This window comes from Mercenaria mercenaria, chromosome 4 (assembly GCF_021730395.1).
Source record: "Mercenaria mercenaria strain notata chromosome 4, MADL_Memer_1, whole genome shotgun sequence".
Lineage (NCBI taxonomy): Eukaryota > Metazoa > Mollusca > Bivalvia > Venerida > Veneridae > Mercenaria > Mercenaria mercenaria.
Window position 1 is genome coordinate 99,525,913 of NC_069364.1, and position 19,587 is coordinate 99,545,499.

At 36.2% G+C, this 19,587-nt stretch overlaps 1 protein-coding gene across 1 annotated transcript; it reads right to left on the minus strand.

Annotated features, from left to right (window-relative positions):
• Positions 1-187: 187 nt before the first annotated feature.
• Positions 188-4,802, minus strand: LOC123552552 (protein rolling stone-like; the record flags this gene model as incomplete). Its single annotated transcript, XM_045342286.2, has 4 exons — positions 188-870; positions 1,726-1,836; positions 2,714-2,927; positions 4,731-4,802. Coding segments are annotated over 4 exons (588 nt in total), but the record flags the coding sequence as incomplete, so codon positions are not given.
• Between the last annotated feature and the right edge of the window lie 14,785 nt (positions 4,803-19,587).

Sequence of the window (19,587 nt, forward strand, 5' to 3'; positions counted from 1 at the left end):
CAAATGTATGATTATGTGTATACTGAAATATAGTTAAAACGGCGTGCGAAACCTTTGTAATCAGGAACAGAAAAAAAGGCTAAGGCACGACTAGGGTATAACATAGACCGGTCAAAGCATGATAAAATGTTACAATATTAACATGGTTTATCACATTTTTAATATATATAGTAAACAAGTTCAGTGATCGAAACACAAAATTTATTTCGGACATTTTAAGGGCTATTTTACATTTTGTGCTGTATTGCCTAATATGTCACTAGATGAGTTCAAGAAACTTGAAATATTTGATTTCACACATATTATCTATTTGACCTATTTTCAGATTTATCTTTTTTTAAAAACCTGAAAATAATAGAGGTATTCTGTTATTGCAATGTCCATATACAAAATCCCTTAGATATTACAACACCAGTTAACAGATACAGTTACTGGCGATCTTTGTTGTTAAAAGAAATATTATATTAATTGAGTAACTGTTATGATATTTAATTGAATGAGCATCTATTTACGTTTTGTCCTCCAAGATTACATGTTTCTATTTCTTCTTCCTGGAGCAATTACTTTTCTCATGTGCAAGCACTCGACTACTGTAGTGAAAGTAGCACAACAAATGTACCAACGGCATGGCAACTCCTGTCATCAAAAATGAAGTCCATGCCGCTTGTCTGGGCTCTTCTCACCAGTCTAAGATTGGGTATATACGTTCCCCGCCAGAATTATGGTAGATGATTGAAAACACGACGTATACAACAGCTGGAATCATTGGTTGATAAAAGTGGAGCAGTTGTACAGGCTTTGCGGAGAACAATAAGCCAAGAATAGTGTACACGGAGCTGAGATGTGTATATATGCTGCTGTAAGTGAATTCTGAAAAGGGAAATGAAAATGGCATTACGTCACAACACATTTGATCTACTACTTTTACGTATTAGAGACATTAGAATAAAATTTATACAACAGCAGTCGGTTATATACAAGGGATGAAACAATTCACTCATGGTAAGCCATTGTGATATTCTTACCCAGAACACATAACTTCCTTGTCGTGTTTAAATTAATTGAAATACGATTCTGCAAAATATCATTTTTAATTGAACGTATGTAATATGTGTACACCTTTTTGTTCTAGGATGCTAGGGTATATATATATATATATATATATATATAGAGAGAGAGAGAGAGAGAGAGAGAGAGAGAGAGAGAGAGAGGTTGTTTACTTGATCCGGTACAGACTTTTACATTATATTTTTTTTTCTTTTTACCACGCTGCCAGTTTCACGGACTTTGTTAGAACGGACGGAGAGGTCAAGTGGTAACAGTCTGACTACGAAACAAGGGGTCTTGAGTTCGAGCCCCCACTCCTCCAAACAAAAATAACTAGCATTAGGACAAGAGTTCCGTGTATGGAAGCTTGACTCCTGCCTCACTAGAGAACCAGAGAAGCTTATGGCATTGGAGCGTCTTCTGTATCTTGCACTTCTTAAACTAAAATATGGCCCGTCGAACATTACTAACAGTCTTTTCGAGTTTTCGAGGCGGTGCCCATATGTGTTACTGGTGGCAACTGTAAATTAACATAAATACAGGTCACAGTAGCGTACACAACATGTCAGGGGCACATAAATCGTTAATTAGCTCACTAATGATATCATTGTATTAATCGTTTTACACCATACTTCCGCAACTTCAGTTCTATGCAAAGCTGTTGAATTTGATATTTACCGACTTTCAGCAGTGTGTAGTATACGATACTGGCAAGCAAAGAAAATGAGTTGGTGACGTTAAACAAAAGCCACTGTAACTTGACATACCAGGTAAGCCCTGTTGAGTCTCCTGAAATGCAGATTGAATAACATGTATTTCTGAAAACTTTGTTTATCTTAAAAGTTTGTTAGCCGTCATGGCAACTGTCTTTTAAGTGTAAAAAAATAACATTGTTGCGTACTTTAGCAGTGATGTTACATGTTCTGTGACCGTATTCCAACGTTTAAAGCCTGAAATCTAGACTTTAAAATGTTAGCTTTTCATTTTTCTCTGGCATTGTCAAATACTGTGAAATCATTACTATTTGTGGTGGATCAATTTTCGTGGATTTCGTGGTTCAGCTCAACCACGAAATTATAAAGTCCCAACGAACAAATTATGCCCACGATAATGTAAATTGTACTCAATGTCGCCAAAAAAAAAGACACCATAGCCGTCCATGTAAATGCGGCAGTACTTACCTGCAGTTTTCGTGTACTAGCAGTTTATGGATGCTACATCAACGATAAACACGAGTCCCGCCCCCTGGCGGCCATGTTTTGAAAAAGTTTAAACAAAATGGTTTGAAGGAAGTTAAGGTAGAGAGTCATACAAGGAACATTTCAGTGAAATTGTTTATAAATCGGATTAGCGGTTTCTAAGAAGAATATTTTTTAAAAAGATCCTCTGCAGTTGCCACTGCAACTGGGTGACATAGATTTGAAGGAATATGGCCCCCAAACAACATTCCTGTGGTTGAAACTGGCATAGAGGTTTAGGAGCAGATCTTGTTTAAATATATTGTGAATGAGGGACGGCCGGACGACGAACATGCCACGATCCTAAAAGCTCGTCATGAGCATTTGGTGCTATCGTGCTAAAACTTGGTCTCAGGGTGGCAAAAACTTTTGCAATTATTGTACACGTGTGCACTTGTGCAAGTAAAAGGTTCGGTTAAAGCACTTACCATTCCTGATATCCTTTCTCTTTACATTGACGTAGATAGTAACGAAGAGATCAGTAAAGACAAAGGCAGACTGCATTAAATATGAAATATTTGTCACATATATGAAGTACTTCGCACCCAAATCCGGATAGTAGTAAACTTCCAAAGCCAAATGTGTCGTGTAGAACAAAGCCCAAAATACTGCCCAGGGTATATACAGGTTAGCAGAAAAACACTGAAAAGAAGTAGTGACTGATCAATACTCGGGCATAACTTTCCTTCATTATGAATATTTCTCTAGAAGTAGTGACTGATCAATACTCGGCATAGTTTTCCTTTATTATGAATATTTCTCTAAAAGTAATTACTGATCAATACTCGGCATAGTTTTCCTTTATTATGAATATTTCTCTAAAAGTAATGACTGATCAATACTCGGCATAGCTTTTCTTTATTATGAATATTTCTCTAAAAGTAGTGACTGATCAATACTCGGCTTTATTATGAATATTTCTCTAAAAGTAATGACTGATCAATACTCGGCATAGTTTTCCTTTAATATGTATATTTCTCTATTGAAACACATTTAGAATAAACGCTTGATTCCGCAATATAGGAATTGTTTACGGACAATGTTAATTGCAAGATAGCATTTCGTGCACTATTTGTTATACAAAAGTGGAATTTTCTTCAGACTGCTACATAGTTTGTCCTTTTCAAACATTATACAACCGCAAGCTGTCTAAATCTATAGATGGTAGATTTCTAAAAGGTTTGATTCTCTGAAGCTCTCTGCTTGAGTCAATCCTATCATAGAGTGGTTTCACTGCAGATGTTAGGGCATTCAATTAATTTGAACAGGGGGCACAATCCTATACCGTGTTAGTTACAATACTGTCCAACTATATTAAGAAATCCACCATTTTTTAGATTCCTGAATAACTTTTGACGTTTAAAGGAAGCAAGAAGCTTTGCCCTTATTAAAATTGTAAATAAATTATCATATTGTTCGTAATGGTAAGAACATCTACCTATGTGCTAACAAGTCATATTTTGGAAAACATCTAATGTAAAAGTTCAATATTTCGCTATACTGGTCGAGAACCAGTAGCAGGACAAATGTTCATATTTCGGCTCCATTATTTCCTCAAAACTGGTCCTGTCCGGATACTGGTTCCCAACCAGTACACTCAATTAAAAGTGACGGTGATACTTTTAAAACAATATTGGGAGCAAGAAAATATTCAGTTAGAATAAATATTTTCCATCAAATTGAAAAGTAGAAGTTGATGTGTACTATCATAACTGCTAAAATATTCACAAATTAAAATAAATATTTGAAATGAACCATTGAAAATAGTTTCCCTATATAGTTTATTGTTCATAAAAGTTTTATCAGTCGGGAACCAATATTGATTATCGGGTTACTTTCAAGGGAAACAACCTACTATCATATATCAGAAGCTGCAGTGTGGGTGCCGACCCCAACCGTTTGATGATATATTTTGTACTTTTTAATGGAGTACTAAAACACTTTCATTTTTTCATAAGTGAGATCCACAAAATGATAACTAACTACACTTCAGCACTGAAGAGCATCGGAAATTCCTATCGTTATACACTTTAACAATGACATTAAAAACCGCAGTACATGTATACCAAACTGTAAATGTTATGATAGTTTAGTATTTGACTAAAAATGCATATTTAAGTGCATATGTAAACTTTAATGCACGTTAAAAAAAACAAATTAAATCCATCATTTTCGCTTTGCCAAGGGAAACGAAATGAGACATAAAATGGTCAAGTCATACTACCTAAATCTTGATCGCTTCTTTAATACTTTTTTTTATTATTCCAATTTCAGTAACCTCGCCTTTCCCTTTTATTCTATTTTAAATAGTCGGGCAGTGTTTTATCTTGATTTTGGCGCTCTTTGATATATTAATTTTATTATATCTAAACAATCATATATATAATTCAATATCAACGATATTATATAGATACATATGAAATAGAATAAAAAAGATAAACTTACCTGAGGTATAACAAACAATGAAGGATAGTCATGACCGAAACCAAATTTTCTCAATTGAAATTCCTCTTTAAGGGGGGGGGGGGGGGGGGGGGGGGGGCGTGTGTTCAAGCTCCACTGGGACCAAACTTTTTTTCCCATATTTTCTTTTTTCTAGTAAGCTTTTACTTCTTTCAACACTTATTATGGATGCAAAAGTGAAAAATTATTTTCATTACATAAGCGATTTCTTGCTGTTCAAAGTGAATTTACCCCTAAATCAGGAGGGGTAGAGTTAGACATCTTTGAAAATACTGAGTTACATGCGGTAAAAGTTCTCTATTTTGTCTTCATTTTTTTAGATTACATATTGTGGAAGAAATGTAGGTAGGTTTTACTTCTGCCCAAGTTTATTTTTGAATGAAGTGAGGAAAATTCAAAACAGACCCACAGGATTCGACCTTAATTTTTCAATGTTGGAGTTAGAATTCTGTCTCATTAAATCTGTTTACTTGAGGCACACTGGAAAAAATGATATTTAGTTTTATTTTGTGTTTTATAATTGTTTAACAAAAGTTTGACGTTTCTTTCATCAAAATTAATGCTGTTATGAATTCTCTGCAAACGTTTAAGATAGTGGCCATCACATTGAACTTTGTCTCTACTTGAGCTTGAGGAAATACCATAAATTATACAAAATTTACAAAAAAAAAACGGCATGGTAAAAGTTTTTTAGAATTTGCAACACAGTGTGAAACATGGTCAATTTTAAGAATATACCAAGCAAGTGCTATTTTTTTTAACATTACTATTAGGGGTTCAATACCTTAACTGGTGGAATACAAGCTTTATTTTCGACAGAATTTATATATAGGTATATAATAAAAACCAATACTGAACATGTAATTTGAGCTTATTTATGCAAACGAACGATTGCCTACATTTTTATCCATCAACAAAATATAGGAACATATTTATACGCTCGTGCGTCCGTGTAAATTCTTGTCCGGGCTGTAACTGTCATTCATGAAGGGATTTTGAAATTACTTGGTATAAATGTTCCCCATAATGAGACGACGTGTCATGCAAAACATTCAAACCCCTAGCTCTAAGGTCAAGGTCACACTTAGAAGTTAAAGGTTAACATGGTCTGTTTCTTGTCCGGTCCATCTACCATCGATGAAGGGATAAAATTAATTGGCATAAATGTTCCCAATATTGAGACGACGTGTCATACGCAAAACCCAGACCCCTAGCTCCAAGGTCAATGTCACACTTAGAAGTCAAATGTGTTTCTGATCTGGTCAAAGAATAATTTGACACAAAGGTTAACCATATTAAAAGGTGTGTCGCGCTTATGACCTGGGCCCATCAGGTCAAAGTCACAAAATGAATGTTTTGCGCAGACAACTGTAGCATTCTTGGGCGGGCTTCGGGGGCAATTGACACTAATGGTGCCAGCTTTTTTTTTATTTTATGCTAATGAAATACTGTGTTTTACAAGTTAAAGCATAGCAAAAGTTCCTTCTAGGGCAGATCTATATGAATATATAGTGATCATCTTGTAAAATTTTAGTTATGTCTGTTTTAAATATTGGTCATCAGTGTGTGGAACCCCCTGCAGGATTGGACGCAAGAACCAGACCATTCTACCTTATTGACATATATATTCGCTTTATTTTTTTTTTCTGTTTAACATCCTAATGTAGTGATTTGATGAGTCTACGTCCCCGCAAACACCAAGCTTAGTGGTCATTAATAAAGTAATTCATGGCTATAATTTAGCAGTATATTTTCCTCTTTCCTAAATTTCGTGAATGTGACAGCGTGAATTGGTTGCGCACAATGAGAGGGTCATACCAGTATCATGGGAAAATTTGTAAAATGATATTGGATTTCTAATTTTCGAAGTGATGATTACATGCTTGATGGGATTTTTGTTCTTTTTTTACTCTAAAACGTTCGGAATTCGCTCTCCGTTGACCCCGAGAAACAAAAATTTTCCGGGGGCCAGCCCCTTCCCCTCCACCCCCATCCCTGACAACAGTATTTTCTACACTGCCGTAAATTAGTGCAATACGTTTTTTCTCAGAGCGCTACAAATCTTGACATGTATTTGCAGCCGCAGATTATGAACTGCCAATAGTCGGTGGGCATGTTTTCTCAATAGACGGGTTAAATCTTTTTAGCTCACGTGAGCACGAAGTGCTCAAGGTGAGCTTTTGTGATCGTCGTGTCTGTCGTCCGTCGTCGTTCACAATTTGACTATTAACATTATTGAGGTCACAATTTTGACCCAATCTTAATTAAACTTTGTCAGAATGTTACCCTCAATAAAATCTTGAAAGAGTTCGATATTGGGGCATCTGGAGTCAAAAACTAGGTCACCAGGTCAAATCAAAAGAAAAGCTTGTTAACACTCTAGAGGCCACATTTATGACCACATCTTAATGAATGAAACTTGGTCAGAATGTAAATCTTGATGATCTGTAGGTCAAGTTCAAATCTGGGTCAGGTGGTTTCAAAAACTAGGTCACCAAGTCAAATCAAAGGAAAAGCTAGTTAACACTCTGGAGGCCAGTCATGACCTACCTTAGTGGAACTTGGTTAGAATGTTAATCTTGGTGATCTCTAGGTAAAGCTCAAATCTTGGTCAGGTGGGATCAAAAACCAGGTCACCAGGTCAAATCAAATGCAAAGCTAGTTAACACTCTAAAGGCCACATTTATGACCATATCATAATGACACTTAGTCAGAATGTTAATCTCGATGATCTTTAGGTAAACATTAAATCTGGGTCAGGTGGGGTCAAAAACTAGGTCACCAGGTCAAATCAAAGGAAAAGCTTATTAACACTCTAGAGGCCACATTTATGACTGTATCTCCATGAAACTTGGTCAGAATGTTAACCTTGATGATCTTTAGGACAAGTTCGACTCATGGTCATGTGGAATGTGACCTAATGACCTACTTTTTTTAAGATACAGTATTGAAATTTGGAAGACATGTACAGTTTTGCAGACTGATCTTAAAACTGAATTTCAGTGATCATAAATGTGACCTACTTTCTTGTGTTTTAAGATACAGTCTTGAAATTTTGATGACATGTACAGTTTTGCACATCGATCTTTAAACCATCTTCGAGTGACCATGCATAAATGTGACCTTCTGACCTACTTTCTTAATATTTTAGCATCAGTTTGACATTTGAAACATATTGCTCATATTACTCAGGTAAGCGATCTCTTGTTTATTTTATTCTTTGATATTTACATTTATTGTGTTATCATTTAAAAAATCTGCTATCTTCCCTCTTTGCTGGCCACGAAGTTCATTTTAGAACGAGTTACAGCGCGCATTTTCTGCAACTTTAAAAGTGAAATTAGTCGGTCGATACATCAGAACGAAAAATAGTCCACATGTACAAGACGTGTAAGAGCTTATAATGGTTTAGTTTACACAGTTTCTTTTTATATATTTACCAATTAATTTTTTGGACAGTCCTTGTAGACATTTTTGTTTACGAGTTTCAAAATGTCCATAATGCTTAAAACAGATGAAACAGGTTTTCAAATAAGATGTTATGCGTACTTACATGGTAAGTAAACTCGCGGCACTACTTTGCAAATGAACTGTTATAGTTACAGCCATAAAAAGAGGTAAAAAAGAACAATAGATTCATTTAAAAACGTTCTAGTATATACAGTAATATTCAAACCTTTGACAAATGTTAAAGTAATTATCAGAAACAGGATTAAACAAGAAATTAATGTTGCTTTTTATGTTCATAACGGAAAATGTGGCAGACACAGTTTGAACAAACGCTTTATGGGACTTTAATAGCGAAAAGGTCACGTGCCTCTTAGCCTGGCGAAACTTGCACTTGCGAATCTTGGGAGTGGAAATAGTGCATCTCTTTATTGTCCGGCACCTCTTCATGTGCCGTTTATAGCACTTTCTTGTACAGTCCATAAAATAAACATGGACGGATCCAAACGGAAGGGGAAGAAGCATATTTTATATAAATATTTCGATGGCAAAATACAATACATATCCGAAGCCCTGACCAACTTATAAACCGGGCCATTCTATTTTATAAGTACAACAACACGGTTGACCCATTTAAACGAGTTGTACAAGTAACATTATCAACATCTTCCAAGAGTTTAACACGTACTGTTTTCCATAAAAAAAGTTCAAAATTGCTTCAAGTACAAATTGATACAGTGCTGCAACCATAGTATAGGCATAGGAAATAGAGATCAATATAATTGCACCTTTACTAATCCTACCAGGTGTTCTGTATTACAAAAGTGGATCTATTGTGACATTTTGATACAAGCAAAACTGTATTATCTGCACTATTATTTACCTACTGGTACTATGTTTTATTATTGGCTTGTTAAAAGTTAATTTTTTACCATATGTAAGTTGACAGAATCATAGGAACCATGTCTTGAGGGGTAAATCAAACACAAATGAATAAATCCTTAATGATTTTGTTGTGCAAAAAAGTATGATATTGTGTCTTAAACAGTTTTCATTTTCCACTAAATTGTGTAATTGCAAGGGAAGTAAACTAATAGATCTCTACTTATAAGTACTAGCCCAAGGCAAGAGTTGTCATTCTTTGTGGATCACAACTTTAAATTAAAAATTAAAACTTCTGTTATTGATATTAACAAAGCTATCATAAACTTCACATTTGTGAAATCATTTTTGGTTATTTCAAGGACTTGGAAATTAATTTCTAGACTTTATTTAATGTAATTCTATCATTGAAAATTTTAGGGCCTATCTCTACATAGTAATGCTGCATTTACCTATATAACCATTAACTTATAACGTGTACCTGGGTTTGCATTCTACAGTTGTTTACTGCTTTTAATATCTATCAATACCAATCAACTTACTTAAAACAGAATTTCATTTTTGGAATAGTGGGAAAACTGATATAAAAACACATGTATTGTACTTTATCATATAAAAGGGAAGTAATCTCATATACAAACAAGAAGACCAAATGGTCCTAGGTCGCTCACCTGAGAACAGATTGATGAATATCCTGCTTAAAATGCGACGCCTTTTGCACAGGCAAGGTATTTCTTTGATTTTACTGGGTGACCTAGTTTTTGACCCCAATTTAAACTCGACCTAGATTTAATCAAGACAAACATTCTGATCACATTTCATGAAGATGAAGTGAAAAATGCAGCCCAATATTGCATACACAATGTTATTCTTTGATTTGACCAGGTGACCTAGTTTTTGAACCCAGATGACCCCTATTTGAACTCAACCTAGATTTCATCAAGACAAACATTCTGGTCGAATTTCATGAATATTGAGTGTAAAATGCAGCCACTATTGCATACACAAGGTTTTTCTTTGATTTGACCACGTGACCTAGTTTTTTTACACCAGATCACCCATATTCGAACTTGACCTAGATTTTATCCAAACATTGTGATCATTTCATGAAGATCTGGTGTAAAATGCAGTCCCTATTGCATACACAAGTTTTTCTTTGATTTGACCTATCGACCTAGTTTTTTACCCCAGATTACCCATATTCGAACCTGACCTAGATTTCATCAAGGCAACCATTCTGACTAAATTTGATGAATACCCAGTGTAAAATGCGAAAACTATTGCATACACAAGGTTTTTCTTTGACTTGACCTAGTTTTTGACCCAATATGACCCATATTCGAACTTGACCTAGATTTCATCAAAGCAATCATTCTGACCAAATTTCATGAAGATCAATTGAAAAATACAGCCTCCATCGCATATGCAAGGTTTTTCTTTGATTTGACCTAGTTTTTGACCCATATTCGAACTTGACCTAGATTTCGTCCAAACTTGTGATCACATTTCATGTAGATCCAGTGTAGAATTCAGTCCCTATTGCATACACAGTTTTTCTTTGATTTGACCTAGCGACCTAGTTTTTAACCCCAGATTACCCATATTCGAAATTTACCTAGATTTCATCAAGGCAACCATTCTGACTAAAATTATGAATATCCAGTGTAAAATGCAGCTCCTATTGCTACACAAGATTTTTCTTCAATTTGACTGGGTGACAGTTTTTGACCCATATTTCATCCAGACCAACATTGATTAAATTTCATGAAGATCCGGTGTAAACTGTAGTCCCTATTGTAGAGACTTACCCTAAGCCCTCTTTACACATGGGAAACAATTTGTTTATATAGTGAAATTGTTGAGTGAGTCTAATCCTGTCCATGTTTATCAGTGCAATGGAAAAGTAACATATCTATGATAAATGCTATGCATGATAAGACAGTCATGCATCTTACAGTCCTGTAATTGATTTCTTTGATTTTCTCATATTTCTAGATATTTTCCCCATACTTGACGCATATATCAGGGGTTCCATTTGACCCGGGACCTCGCGAGATTTTCAAAAGACGCTCCAAGGACCCGGCATGATACTAGCCTGTGCGTCACTCGGAACCCGGGGGCATTTTCCTTTGATAATCCTTTCTCTTATTATTTCCTGCAGTAAAACTGTGTCCACGATTAACACGTGTATTCTAAAATAAACACTCGCGGTCACTGAAAGCACGCATGCGAATCTCCAATACACTAATAATGATATGCGTGACGTAAGCAGTAAGAAGGCGGAGTTAAACCGCCGTTGACAGGCGATCGCAGTGTCTTCCTGCCTTTTATCTTCTGCTAAATCCCGCCCTTTATCGTGTAGACATGCCTCGCCGATTTTTTTATCGGCAAATTACGTCACGGCGAGTGCACACAGGTAACGAGAATCAATGAAGTGTTAAAATTAAATTGATAAAGCGTATTGATCCTGTGTACTTTCAAAAAAGCGCCAATTAGTACTAGAGATCGACCCTAAAATTTTCAATGATAGAAACACATTAAATAAAGTCTAGAAATTGATTTCCAAGTCCTTGACATAACCAAAAATGATTTCACAAATGTGAAAATGATAGTTTTGTTAATATCAATTACAGAAGTTTAAATATTTAATTTAAAGTTGTGATCCACAAATGACAACTCTTGCCTTGGGCTAGTACTTATAAGCAGAGATATCTATTAGTTTACTTCCCTTGCAATTACACAAATGAGTGGAAAATGAAAATTGTTTAAGACACAATATGATACTTTTTTGCACAACAAAAACATTTAGGATTTATTCATATGTATTTGATTTACCCCTCAAAACCTGGTTCCTATGATTTTGTCAACTTACTTATGGTGAAAAAATAACTTTTAACAAGCCGATAATAAAATGAAATACTTGTATTTTATAGTGCAGGTAATACAGTTTATTAGAATCACTTTTGTAATACAGAAAACCTGGTAGGATTAGAAAGGTGCAATTATATTGAAGATTAATTTGATCTCTATTTCCTATTCCTACAATTACTAAATTATCCGTAAGCCGAACACGTGAAAAGTGCCCTGTAAGATTTCTTCATACACCATTGTTTAGTTATCATACCGTAATTTCAACTAGAAAGTCCACAAATTTTAATGAATTTCGAAAGCAAAAATAAGTTTCTAAGAATGTCCGTTCACGATTCTAATTATACCCGATGTCATATGCAATTTTTCCAAAATTCCTTAAAAAAGCCGATTCCGATGCAATTTCTTATAAGTAACATCAAAATTTGAGGAATTATCTCTGGTTTACCCTAGTAGTTGGGTCAAGTAAACTGCGCAAAATCTGCTTTCAGACGGCATTCCGGAGGTGTACCAGTATCGGGACAGTACACTTTGTATATATTTTTAAAAGTGTTATAGCACTTTTCTGTTAATGAAATATTGATGAAAGACCTAATCAATATAACATGAATTTTGATAAACATTATTTTAATTACAATGTGACCTGAAACAGACATTTTCTTATGTTGTAACACGATCTTGGTTTTATTGTATTACCAGTTGCATATTACTATATAAGAAAAGTATACATAATATAATAATATTGACGTGTTGGGACAGGACTCGTGTATTTTGGAAAAGAACCCTTCAAAATTTAGACCAAAGGGTCCTGGGACTCTTGGGTTTTCAGGTCTAGTGGAACCCCTGTATATGTGGGTAGTAGAGATTGTTCTCTTTCCAGCAGTAGCCTTTTCAACATATTTTATCTTGAGAAATTCTGTGGGTTTTGACTTTTTCAAAAAAAAAAAGTTCGATGAATTGGTATCCTCCGCCGAAAGGGTTTGTGGTGAGGAATGGCAAAAAAATATATCCAGCAAAAAGTTAAGGATGTTAATAAGAAGCAAATAAATTTAATTAGTCAAAATCAATTTAACAGAAAAATGTTTAATTAAAGAGTACATAATAAATGTATGATACTTTGATCCTGACTAAAGAATTTATTTTGAATGGGATATGCTTAAAACTGTAATAAGCTTAGCTTTTAAAATTAAATGCAGTTAATTCAATTCAGGTGGGGGAATGGTACAACTTGCATGTTGATAAATATTCATGGAAGGTTTGAAAAAAATCTAAAATATGGCATGATTTTTTTTTTTTTTTTAGGGGAGGGGGAGGGGGTGTGACCAGGTGCGGGTGAACAACTTCACATGTAAATAATAAATGTTCAGGGAAAAGAAATGAAAGAAATTTAATGAAATTCTGCCAAATGGTAAGTTTGTTATGTACAAATATGTGGATTTTTAGACAATTAAAGGGCTCTGAAGTTACAAAAGAAATCCGTACGAAATTGTATGTGCAACCACATTATAGTGCTCTAAATTCTGTTTTAACAGTTTAAGTTTCATAGTTCTAGGTCAAATACATTAAAAGTTATGATGCAGAAATTGCCATATTTATAGTACCCTATATAGTTAACACTAGAAACTTCTAAGGGCGATAACTCTGGTGTTACTTGGGCAATCTGACTGAAACTTGATGGGCCCCATAACCTCATAGCGGTGAACATGTATATGACGTTTGTTTGAAAAAAATCTAAAACAAGGAATAATTAAAAAAAAAGAAATTTGTGAGGTGGGGGGGGGGGGGGGGGGGGGGGGGGGTTGTGATCAAAGTAAGGGGGTGACCAGTTGTGGGTACACAAGTTCACAATAAATGTTCATGGAAAAGAATGAAAGAAATTTAATGAAATTCTACCAAATGGTAAGATTGTTATGTACAAATATGTGGATTTTTATACAATTAAAGGGCAATAATTCTTAATTTACAAAATAAATCAACGAAATTGTGTGTACACAACCACATAATGGTGATCTAAAGTCTGTTTAAGTTTCATAGTTCTAGGTCAAATATATCAAGTTATGATGCAGAAATTGCCATATTTATAGTACCCTATATAGCTAACACTAGAAACTTCTAAGGGCCACAACTCTGGTGTTACTAGGGCAATCTGACTGAAACTTGGCGGGCCGCAAAAACTCATTGTGGTGAACATGTACATGAAGTTTTATATAAATATTCCCCAACCATTTCCTAGATATGACTCCGGACGGACAGACAACGCCAAAACTATATCCCTCCGACTTTTGTCAGGGGATAACAAGAGTGCCAGAATGTCACAATATACGCCCATCACAGCAAATTTCTTTACACTAGCTCCTGTATTTGCAAATGAAATTTTAATTTTGTGGTTGAGTAATTATTGTAATTCTTGTTTTTCTAAATCCACATAAAAACTCCTTACCTGGTCGGTTACCTTAAAAAACACCTAAAATTTTAAAGTAACATCTATCTTGTACCACAGTAAAGTGGTCTTGGTTTTTCCCTACGGTCAGTTATAAAAAAGATACAATATAAGTTATTTATAGTAACAACTATGGGAAGTTAGTCTTTAAAAAAAAAAAAAAATTGCAAGTCCACACGAAAATCCTTACCAGGTAGAGAAAGGTCAAAATACACCTCAGAACTGGATGTAACATGCATGTTGTACTACAGGAAAGTGGTCTCGATTTTTCGCTACGACTACTAATGAAAAAGTTACAATATAAGCTATTTATAGTAACTACAAAGGGAAGTAATTCTAAAGAAGGGACTTGCGCATGACACTTCGTCTCATGATGGTGTACAATTGTGCCAAGTTACATCAAAATCCCTCCATGCATGAAGAAGAAATGCTTCGGACAAAGTCATTCTTGTATCTGACCTTTGGCCTCTAAGTGTGACCTTGACCTTAGACCTAGTTCTTGCGCATGACACCCGTCTCGTGATGGTGAACATTTGTGCCAAGTTATATCAAAATCCCTCCATGCATGAAGAAGAAACGCTCCGGACAAAGTTTTCATTCTTGTATCCTTTGACCTCTAAGTGTGACCTTGACCTTGGGACCTGGTTCTTGCACATGACACTCTGTCTCATGATGGTGAACAATTGTGCCAAGTTAAATCAAAATCCCTCCATGCATGAAGATGTGCTCCGGACAAAGTCATTCTTGAATTTGACCTTTGATCTCTAAGTGTGACCTTGACCTTAGATCTAGGGACCTGGTTCTTGCGCATGACACTCCGTCTCATAATGGTGAACAACTGTGCCAAGTTTCATCAAAATCCCTCCATGCATGAAGAAGATATGCTCCGGACTAAGTCTGTGGCACCGCCCGCCCGCCAGGGGCGTTCCCATAATACGTTCCGTTTTTCAAACGGGCGTATAAAAATCGTCTGCTGACAAATTTCGCCACAGAAAATGTCACACTTTCCCCAGGGTATTAACTTATTTGATCTTACAGTTTTCTATTCAGATTGCTAATCCCTGTGGCAATTATGCATGCTTTTTCCCTGCCTAGAGGTAACATGAGGGTCATGATGATCACATGAGTAATGAGCTACATGTTTCAAATGTCAAACTGATGATAAAATATTAAGAAAGTCAGTAGGTCACATTCATGGTCAATGAAATTCAGTTTTACGAGTTGTGTGCAAAACTGTGTATGTCATCAAAGTTTCGAGGCTGTATCTTAAACAAGAGGGCCATGAAGGCCCTGTATCGCTCACCTGACCTACTGACCTAAAGATCATCAAGATTAACATTCTGACCAAGTTTCATTAAGATATGGACATAAATGTGGCCTCTAAAGTGTTAACTAGCTTTTCCTTTGATTTGACCCGGTGACCTAGTTTTTTTACCCCACATGACCAAGATTTGAACATGACCTAAAAATCAACAAAATTTAACATTCTAAGATTCATGAAAATAGTCATAAATGTTGCCTCTAGAGTGTGAACAAGCTTTTCCTTTGATTTGACCTAGTGACCTAGTTTTTGATCCTACATGATCCAGATTCAAACTGGACTTTGAGAACATCAAGATTAACATTCCGACCAAGTTTCATGAAGATATAGTCATAAATGTGGCCTCTAGTGTTAAGAAGCTTTTCCTTTGATTTGACCTGGTGACCTAGTTTTTGACCCCAGATAACCCAATATCAAACTCGTCCAAGATTTTATTGAGAGTAACATTCTGAACAAGTTTCATTAAGATTGGGCCAAAATTGTAACCTCTAGAGTGTTAACAGTAAAGTTGTTGACGACGCCGCCGCCGCCGCCGACGGACACAGGGCGATCACAAAAACTCACCTTTGAGCACTTAGTGCTCAGGTGAGCTAAAAATCAAGAAAGTAGGTCAGTAGGTCAAGTGACATCATATTACTTGGGGTCATCAGGTAATTATAATTAAACAGTCTTGGAAAAAGGATCAGATGATTTTTTAAATATTTTTCCTATATAACCCACATAATAACTACCGGTAAGTGACCCCAGGGGCATAATTTGAACAATTTTGGTAGAGGACTACTAGACAATGCATCATACCAAATATCAAAAGCCCTGGTCATATGGTTTCAGACAAGAAGATTTTTAAAGCTTTTTCCTATTGTAAGTCTATATAAAACTTGGGACCACCAGGGCAGGGCCTCTTTTCACCCAAGGGGTACAATTTGAACAATTTTGGTTGAGGACCATAAGACAATGCTACAAACCAAATATCAAAGGTCTAAGTGTTGTGGTTTCAGACAAGAAGATTTTTAAACTTTTTTTCCTATATAAGTCCATGTAAAACTTTGGATCCTCTGGGCTGGGCCATATTTGACCTTAGGAGGATAATTTGAACAATTTTGGTAGAGGACCACTAGATGATGCAACATACCAAATATCAAAGCCCTAGGCCATGTGGTTTTGTACAAGAAGATTTTCAAAGTTTTCCCTATACAAGTCTATATAAACCATATGACCCCCAGGGCGGGGCCATATTTGACCCTAGGGGGATAATTTGAATAATCTTTGAAGAGGACCACTAGATGATGCTACATACCAAATATCAAAGCCCTAGGCTGTGTGGTTTTGTACAAGAAGATTTTCAAAGTTTTCCCTATACAAGTCTATATAAACCATGTGACCCACGGGGCGGGGCCATATTTGACCCTAGGGGGATAATTTGAACCATCTTTGTAGAGGACCACTAGATGATGCTACATACCAAATATCAAAGCCCTAGGCCGTGTGGTTTTGTACAAGAAGATTTTCAAAGTTTTCCCTCTACAAGTCTATATAAACCATGTGACCCCCGGGGCAGGGCCATATTTGACCCTAGGGGATAATTTGAACAATTTTGGTAGAGGATCACTAGATGATGCTACACACCAGATATCAAAGCCTAGGCCCTGTGGTTTTGGACAAGAAGATTTTTAAACTTTTTTTCCTATGTAAGTCCATGTAAAACTTTGGATCCTCTGGGCTGGGCCATATTTGACCTTAGGAGGATAATTTGAACAATTTTGGTAGAGGACCACTAGATGATGCAACATACCAAATATCAAAGCCCTAGGCCATGTGGTTTTGTACAAGAAGATTTTCAAAGTTTTCCCTCTACAAGTCTATATAAACCATATGACCCCCAGGGCGGGGCCATATTTGACCCTAGGGGGATAATTTGAATAATCTTTGAAGAGGACCACTAGATGATGCTACATACCAAATATCAAAGCCCTAGGCCGTGTGGTTTTGTACAAGAAGATTTTCAAAGTTTTCCCTATACAAGTCTATATAAACCATGTGACCCACGGGGCGGGGCCATATTTGACCCTAGGGGGATAATTTGAACCATCTTTGTAGAGGACCACTAGATGATGCTACATACCAAATATCAAAGCACTAGGCCGTGTGGTTTTGTACAAGATTTTCAAAGTTTTCCCTCTACAAGTCTATATAAACCATGTGACCCCCGGGGCAGGGCCATATTTGACCCTAGGGGATAATTTGAACAATTTTGGTAGAGGATCACTAGATGATGCTACACACCAGATATCAAAGCCTAGGCCCTGTGGTTTTGGACAAGAAGATTTTTAAAGTTTTTCCTTTCGGTTGCCATGGCAACCCGAGTTCTGCATGGAATTCATTTCTTTGAACAATTTTGAAAGGGGGCCACCAAAGGATCATTCCTGTGAAGTTGGGTGTAATTCTGCCCAGTGGTTTTCAAGATTTTTTTAGAAAATGTTGACGGACACACAACGGACATTGAGCGGTCACAAAAGCTCACCCTGAGCCTTTGGCTCAGGTGAGCTAAAAAGTGCATAGTTTGCATGGGGTACTAGGTCAATAGCCACGAGTTGTCTTCTTTCCAAATATTTTACCTGGGATCATTTTTTTCAGCTCAAAATAGAGTTGTCACAGGAGTGACGAATTATACACCCACAATATGGCCTTGTCACAGAACTAAGCCAATATCAAAGCCAAACTTGCTTGACCTTTGACCTACTGACCTCAAAATCAATAGGGGTCATGATCAACCTCCCTATGAAGTTTTGTGATCCTCGGCCAAAGCATTCTCAAGTTATTGTCCGGAAAAGGTTTAAATGTTCAGGGTCACTTTGACCTTTGGAACTCGAAATCATTGGGGGGTCATCTGCTGGTCATAAGCAACCTCCCTATTAAGTTTCGTGATCCTAGGCCCAAGCATTCTGAAGTTATTGTCCGAAAAATGTTTAAATGTTCTGGGTCACTGTGACCTCAAAATAATCAGGGGTCATGACCAACCTCCCCATCAATTTTCATGATCCTAGTTCAAAGCGTTCTAAAGTTATCATCCATGTGATCTTGACCTTTGACCTACTGACCTCAAAGTCGAACTTGACCTGTATTTTCTGATGTTACACCTGTGTACCAAAAATTATTTAAATCGGTCAAGACTTTCAAGAGTTATTGTCCGGAAACCATGAAAACCCAACGGTTCGACAGACCAACAAGCTCACTCCTATATACCCCCCACTCCCAAACTTCGTTTTGTGGGGGTATAATAACTTTTTTTCCGAAAATATTTTAATAATTTTTTTAGTCTACATATTTTGATGCAGTTAACTACACATATATCTAAAACAGATAGTTCCTACTTGAAGTTTTTTAGTTACACTGCCTACCTATTGCATACACAAGGTTTATTTTATTCTATTTGACCTAGTGGTTTTTAACCCCAGATAACCCATTTTTGAAATTGACCTAGATTTCATCAAGGTTATCATTCTGACCAAATTTCATGAAGATAATTGAAAAATACTGCCTATATCGCCTTAACAAGCTAAATGTTGACGGACAAGACGCCAGAAATCAAGCGATCACAATTACTCGCCCAAGCAACTAAAAAAGTTAACTCAGATGCCTTGACCTTGACACAATGTCTTGTAATGGTGAATATTTATGCAGTTATTTGAATATACACCAATGCAAAAAAGTTACAGACCAGACATCTCCAAAGGAGACCTTGACCTTGGAGCTAGGGTCTAGTGCATGACAAATCAACTCCTCATAGGGAACATTTGTGCCAAGTAATTTTAAAATCCCTTTATAAATGGCCGAGTTATGGCGTCACCCCGGTACTGAAGTCACTTCTGGGTCGTTCCATC